The 6,828-nt window shown below is 45.1% G+C and overlaps 2 protein-coding genes across 6 annotated transcripts in view; one reads left to right on the top strand and one right to left on the bottom strand.

Moving 5' to 3' along the window:
• The window catches only part of STN1 (STN1, CST complex subunit), a 47,900-nt gene extending 41,878 nt beyond the window's left edge, over positions 1–6,022 (bottom strand). For 2 of the 4 annotated variants that reach the window (XM_019556312.1, XM_019556314.1), the window contains exon 1: positions 5,602–5,855. The gene's annotated coding sequence lies outside the window, so the exon portion shown is untranslated. Of the gene's footprint in view, positions 1–5,601; positions 5,856–5,979 lie in introns of those variants that run through there. The other 2 variants (XM_019556311.1, XM_019556310.1) reach the window with 2 other exon arrangements.
• A 276-nt stretch (positions 6,023–6,298) lies between these two features.
• The window catches only part of SLK (STE20 like kinase), a 65,734-nt gene continuing 65,204 nt past the window's right edge, over positions 6,299–6,828 (top strand). The window contains exon 1 of one of the 2 annotated variants that reach the window (XM_019555877.1): positions 6,299–6,789. In XM_019555877.1, the coding sequence (XP_019411422.1) occupies positions 6,640–6,789 (150 nt within the window). In that variant the 5' untranslated portion in view covers positions 6,299–6,639. The remainder of the gene's footprint in view (positions 6,790–6,828) is intronic. The other variant, XM_019555878.1, reaches the window with a different exon arrangement.

Genomic DNA, 6,828 nt, shown 5'->3' with positions numbered 1-6,828 from the left:
CCAGGTTGGACTGACAGGACCTGCCACTAATGAGCCCGTGTTGGTTGCCCCTAAGCATAACCTCCCCCGCTGGCCCCTTGTGAACATGTGCCAGGATAATTCTCTCAAAAAGCTTACCCAGGATTGAGGTAAGAGCAACTGGCCTATAGTTTCCTGGGTCCTCCTTCCCCCCTTTTTTGAAGATGGGAACCACGCTGGCCCTCTTCCAGTCCTCTGGAACCACACCAGAGCACCACGAGTGCTTGTAAAGCCGTGCCAGGGGTCCCGCAATGACCTCTGCTAATTCCCTCAGCACTCTAGGGTGGAGATTGTCTGGACCAGCTGATTTAAATACATCCAGTCCCTCCAGAAGTTCCCTGACTAGATCCTCACTGACCCTAGGCCCAGGTGCGCCTCCCCTTGGGGCCTGCAAGGGTCCCAGTGGGGGGTAGGGGGCAGCAAGGGCTGCATAATAGGCAGCTAGGGGAAGATAAATATTAATTTTCTAAATTACTGAGGGGTCCCAAGGGCCGGATAGAATGGCCTGGCGGGCTGCATTTTGCCCACCCCTGGTCTAAGTGTACCTGGCACAATCTTATCCTAGTATTTAACATCTTCCAGGAAGGGAGGGGGAAGGGGGGGAAATTGGCTAGAAGCTGAAACCTCATTAAACTGAGGAGAAGTATTAGGGAGAGATAAAGGGGAAAAGAAGCTGGCTCAAAGTTGAGGCCTTATTGAGGAAAGGTTTTGCATTAGCCTTAGCAAAGTCGATGTCAAGGGCACAAGGCCTCTAGTGTATACAAGAGAAACAATATTAAAAAAACCCCAAAATCTAAAGTTCTGCAACTAGATCCCTAATTTTGTGCTATGTACTAACCCTATTCAAATCCATCAGAAGCAGGAAATCTTGCAGCGGACTGGTTGGAGGCTACCATTATAGCCTGACTGAATATTCAGGATCAACAATAGAAGGAAAGCCCTGAAATTTGTCAGTGCTTTTAAAGCATTAACTTCTTCCCATCCACCCTAGACATTCCTGAATTGTTTTCACTGCACTAACACAGACTTCTAGACAGAAAGCACAGGAAATTGCTCCTTCATGAAGACGGCCTGAAAGGTCCTCCTCCTTTTCCGCCCTATGAATTTAGGCCTCTAAGCTATAGGTTCAATAACCCCTCTTCTTAATTTAAGGGCTAAGAGCTTTGTACGTGCAGTGGCAAGTCATCTAAGACTTTCCAAAAGAAAAAAGGAAATATGATAATACTTGAAGGAGTACACACAACCTTTTAAGCCTTTTTTTACACATCATAATGGAACAAAAAGCATAGAAATCCATTTATTTTTCCCCTCTTCAGATCATCTTGGCTCTCTCTCTCCCTGATGAGACTAGACCCCTCCACTCCAGCTTTACTTTATAGTAACATTTTAAATTAGCCTTTTGGAAGCTAGGTCAAACAAAAACAAATAAATATTATTTAGCTGTTGTTTAAGGATTGCTTATACAAAAACTAACAATTAAAACAACCCAGCAATCCAGAGCATGGCATGGCCTAATATAATGCAAGGAACTGAGATTAAGGCAGACAGGTCACAATGGGAAGCGTAATAAGACAAGGCTGAAATGAGCACAGGGAAGAAGGGGAGAGAAGCAAACATCACCTGAGCTAAAGGTGAAGTAAGTATTATGCAGAAGCCTCTAGGTAACCTGGAAGAGTCTGACATCTCATGCCACAAGATAACGTCATTTGAGGAATCAAGGATAGTGGCATGATCAGGGAAGGAGGGAAACATGACTGATGAAGAAATGGGAAGAAGAGGTCAAACAGGAAATCCTATTTTAAGGTGAGGCAAGGCTAGCTCAGGTTTTAGCCTGGTGAAGACTGAGGAAAGACCTGGCATTGGTGATAAAATGAAGTGACAGAACTGTGAGACTGGATTCAGTGGGACAAGAAAGTCAGATGACTGAGACAAAATACATACTGGAGCTGTCAATCTAAATAATTTGAGACAGTAGCTAGATGCCAGGAAGAGATGAAGAAAAGTCAGCTAGAGAAAGGGAGAAGAAGGAAGGGGTTAGAGATAGATTTAAATGTTATTGTCACAGAGATTATAGCTGATGCAGTAAGCTAAAGAAGATGACTAAATTAAACCCAAGAATGGCGAAGAAGATGGTATGATGAGCCCATAAAGGAAGAATCAGTGCAGTCAGAATGAAAGCAAGTGTCACAGACATTAAGGAAGCAGATGAAAAGAGAGAGATGTCTCAATGCTGGCTAACAGAACAAAAAGCATAGGACTAAAATTGTGCCTTAGTATTATCTAGAAGCAAGGCACTGATGACCTCAGTTAGGGTAAGTCAGTAGACTGAAAGCAGAGGAAGCAAGACCAAAGATCAACAAGAGTATTGACTTCCTGTCTGCCCACACCAAGAATAAAAATATGCACTTAAGTTTTTTGAGAAACCGGAAACAGAGATAGGGTGGTAGCCTGAGGGGTAGGTTAAACTGAGGGGGATATTTTAATTTCAATTTCTAAAATAAGATAGTTGCAGAGAGCATGAAATGAAACAGAAAAGATGAATTTAACAAGTGGTAAAAATTAAGGGGGAGTTAGAGCAGGAAGAAAAAACAGGTGAAGTCAGTGGGACACGAAGATTCAGAAGCAAGAGAGGACGGGGACTTCTGAGGTGGAACAGAAACAAGAGAGGCAAAAGTAAAATAAGGGTATTAAAAGGATTTGTTTGGATGAATTTGTTCAGTACAGAACTACAGTAGTTCTCCTTTCACAAGCCCATAACAAGTCTCATCTGGCATATCAGTGAAACAGTGAATTTTCAAAATTTACTGCAGAAAAGTGAAAGAGTTGTAATTCACTAGTAGATCCCATACTCTCTTCTATACCATGCAGTCAGTACCAACTGGAAAGGATTTGCTGCTGCTACTTAACCGTCACCTTACAGTGGCTATTTTAGAATTAACGGAAAATTTATCACTCCAGACAGACTTTTAATTTAAGGATCTGTAATTGCTTTACAAACGCAAGCCAAAAAGAAAGGAACTAAAACATGTGAAAAGCCGTCATTCATTTTCTCTGCTTTATACTTGCACTCTGTGCTCCATATGCAAAATCACAAAGTATAGAGTTCTTCAGAGCAAAGAGCTTTTCTATAGAAAAGCCTAAAGCGCCAAGCATTTGTGACACTTTATAATGTTATATAATTGTCATGGTTACAGCACTAGAGGCATCTGTGTTCCCCTTCTGTTCTCTAAGTGCACTAATTCTATCATTCCTACATTACAGAGAACTAAACTGATATGGAAAATGTTTAAGTTAATTGCATAAGTTCAACAGAGATTTAGTAACAGCTGAAAGGAAGAGTGCCCCTGAGACTCATTGCCTTAGCCTTTGCTCTAGCCAAAAGACTATAAAATTACTTTTACCTTCAGATGGCTTGAAAAAGTTTTTAGCTATGAGACTGACCTCTTACTTCTGAAACATTTAGGTCTAATTCAAATCCTGTTGAAGGTAGAAAGAGTTGGACTAGAAAAGTAAAACTTTTGGGATTCAAGGCACCGCTTATTGGACGTGAGTCACCCCTCTATAACTTTTGTGAATTGAGTGGCACCCGATTTCAAAAGATAATTTATATGACAACTTACCTGTTTGCAAGGGGGCAGGCAGTGACATGGGGGGGGAGATCAGCCAGGCAGGAACCAGCCTGACCCTGTGCTTATCTCCTCAGCTTATTTATTTATCTCCTCAGACTTTGCTTATGTCCTCACACCTTGGTACATCCTTCAAAGAATCTGGCCTTACTAACTCCTCTAGTTGAGAACCGCTGGACTAAATCCTAAGGTTACAGTATAAGGCCCATGTTTACACTCTCCACCTGTGTTGATGTAGTGTTGGTGTACAGGCTAAAATAACTTGACTCAAATTTGGCTCCAAACCAAAATGTTATGTAAAGACAGGATCCTTGGGAGGTCATTTAGTTCAACACCCTGCCCAAGGCAGGAACATTTCTACCCAAATCATCACAGTGGACTGTTTACTCAGCTTCTTAAAACCAGTTAGGAAGTCCTTTCTAACACCCACCCTCACCTAATTTTCCAGTGCTGCCACTTAAGATTATTACTCCTTTCCCATGGGCTTGAAGAACAGTTCATCACCCTGCTCTTTATAACCACTCTTCATGCATTTAAAGACTATTATCAAATCCTTTCTCATTCTTCTCCAAACTAAAGAATCTCAGTTCATCCACTTTTTGTAAGTCACATTTCCATGAGCTCTAATAATTGTTGTTGCTCTAATCATTCCTAATCTAACCTAGTTCCTTGACCTCTAATAATTTCTGTTGCTTTTAAAACCAGGATGACATTACTGTCCAGCCTGAGTCACTGAGTCAACAATCACCACAAAGAGAAAAAAAAAAGTAATTTTAAAATTGTGAGGTTTCATGCTCTAAATTGGTATTGATAACACAGAAAAAAAAAGAGATTTTAAAAAATCATAGAGAAGTGGGGCCGGAAGGGACCTCCAGAGTTCATTCCTATCTAAATCATCCCATGCAAACCATAATCTAAACTCTACATAAAACTACCATCAACCCTGACACAACAAAGACCTAACACCCTAACCTGCCACAACTAAAGCAAATGAACTATCGCAGCTAATGTCCTGCTTCCATAGTGTTGTCAATATAAGCTTGAGTTCCTGGGTAGAGAGCCACATCCCCACTACACTGGGAGGTAACCCCCACCCCAGTCCATACCAATCTGACCATGGCGCAAAAGGTCAAATTCCTTCCTGACCCCAAATACATTAATCAGTCTGACCTGGAGTGCAGGGACAAGACTCTCAAGCCAAGAACACCTGGCTTTGGTCCTAGCAAGAGCACTGTCACCAACACCCAATGCTTCTGGGAAGACTTAAAAATATGCCACTGAAACTGTTATTTCCCCCCCACTGCCTTGAATTTTAACTCTCCGCATGAACTGAACTCAATTCAAGGTGTGACTACTCAATGATGAGCCGGGGATGGAAGGAAACTAATGACTGGTTTACATCTCATCACTGCCTCTTGCTCATAAGCAAGCATGGCTCTTATACAAGTCCATAGAAAAGGATTTTTTTTTTTTTTTTATTTGTCCAGGTTAGGAGTAATTGAAGGCAGAGGAAACACAAAGCCCCTTTAAGTCTTACTTCTTTTAAGGCACACAGAGCCAAAAGTTAGCTATACAATCCTCAAACCTGGAGTCTCAGCATCTCATCATCATCTTAGCTCAGTTGCTTAGAGCGTGGTCAAACAACACCAAGGTCGATAGATTTGATCGTTGTAGAGGACGAGAGCTTTCCTGCCTCAGGTGGGGGCTGGGACTGTTTGACCTCTGGTGGCCCCTTTCAGCTCAACTTCTATAGGATTTCTATGACCTTCCTCACCCGTCCTCTGAAGCAGAAGAGCGTAGTCGCGCTCATTTCAAAGTAACATCACATCAGGTCAGTTCTGAGGATCCGGAGACCCTTGGGGCACTTGAAATGGGACTCATTTTAAAGACTGAGAATTAAAGCACAGATACAGCCCAGAGTACCTACTACACTAATTTCAGACACCATTGCACATACCTACTACCCCAATTTCAGACACCAAGTCTAGCTGTTTGACCGGCCGCAGAATCGGTTGTAGCTGGCCGCCCTGTAGCCTAGGAGCCAGGCTAGCTAAATCTCATCGGGCACCAAACACATAGGGTTGCCAACACTCCAGAATTGGCCGGGAGTCTACCCGAATCGCCATCAGCCCACAACTAGTAGGGAACCCAGGTCACAGCTGTCACGGGGAATGGCCTAGCTCTGTACCCTGTACCAGGCTTTCCCTCCCCCTAGGGCCAGCACAAGAAGCACCTCTTATCACACCCCCCACCTCATGGAGAAAACAGAATCGCGATGCTGAGGGAGTCTGCCTCACACCCCCCTCCCCCACAGCGGAGCCGGCCACTGACTTACCCAACCGCCAGCTCTGCGCGCTCCTATTGGCTGAACCCTCATCACATAGCGCGGGAAAGGGCGGGGCGCTCAGTCGTTTTCCAACTAGCCTCCTTAGCTCCACCCCTTCCCTCTGCCGGCTCCAGGCGGCCGTTGGGAGTGACCGTTGGGCTCCGCGCCACCCGGTGCGCATGCGCAGTGGAAGCCGTGGGAGGCCCCGTCCTTTTCCCTTCGCAAGCGCGAGGCAGCGGTTGGGAGTGATTGTTGGGCTTCGCTCCGCCCCATGCGCATGCGCAGTGGCAGCGGCGCGCGCGGCTGAGGGGGGGCCCCGCCCCACCTGGCTGAGTGAAGAGCGAGCCGGGAGCCGCCGTCGTCGCCGTCACTGGGCCCGTTCTCCGTCACCAGCCCTGAGGCCACGGCGCCTTCCCCCTTCCCCGCGGGACCCGCGTGCTGGTTGCTGAGGGGAAGGATGCAGCCGCTTAGAAACCTGGATTTTCCCTGTTTTCGGATCCTCACGAGTAGCATTTGAATGATTATTACTATTTAATTCGACCCTGCTTGAAACCTAGAACTTCTTCTTATTGTAATAGTCATTATTATTATCATCATCATCATTATTATCTAGTAGGAGTAGTATTGAACCCCCCGCCCTTCCCGAGGCACACACAAGGGTGGGAGAAGATGTCGTTCTTCAACTTCCGCAAGATTTTCAAGCTGGGCGGCGAGAAGAAAAAGAAGCAGTACGAGCACGTCAAGCGGGACCTGAACCCGGAGGAGTTCTGGGAGATCATTGGCGAGCTCGGCGATGGCGCGTTTGGGAAGGTCTTCAAGGTAAGGGACATGCGAGCGGTGTCCGTATGGTGAGAGGGA

This window comes from Crocodylus porosus, unplaced genomic scaffold (assembly GCF_001723895.1).
Source record: "Crocodylus porosus isolate Cpor-Errol unplaced genomic scaffold, CroPor_comp1, whole genome shotgun sequence".
NCBI lineage: Eukaryota > Metazoa > Chordata > Crocodylia > Crocodylidae > Crocodylus > Crocodylus porosus.
The sequence above is the reverse complement of the archived record's forward strand: the minus strand, read 5'-3'. Positions and strand labels throughout refer to the sequence as shown.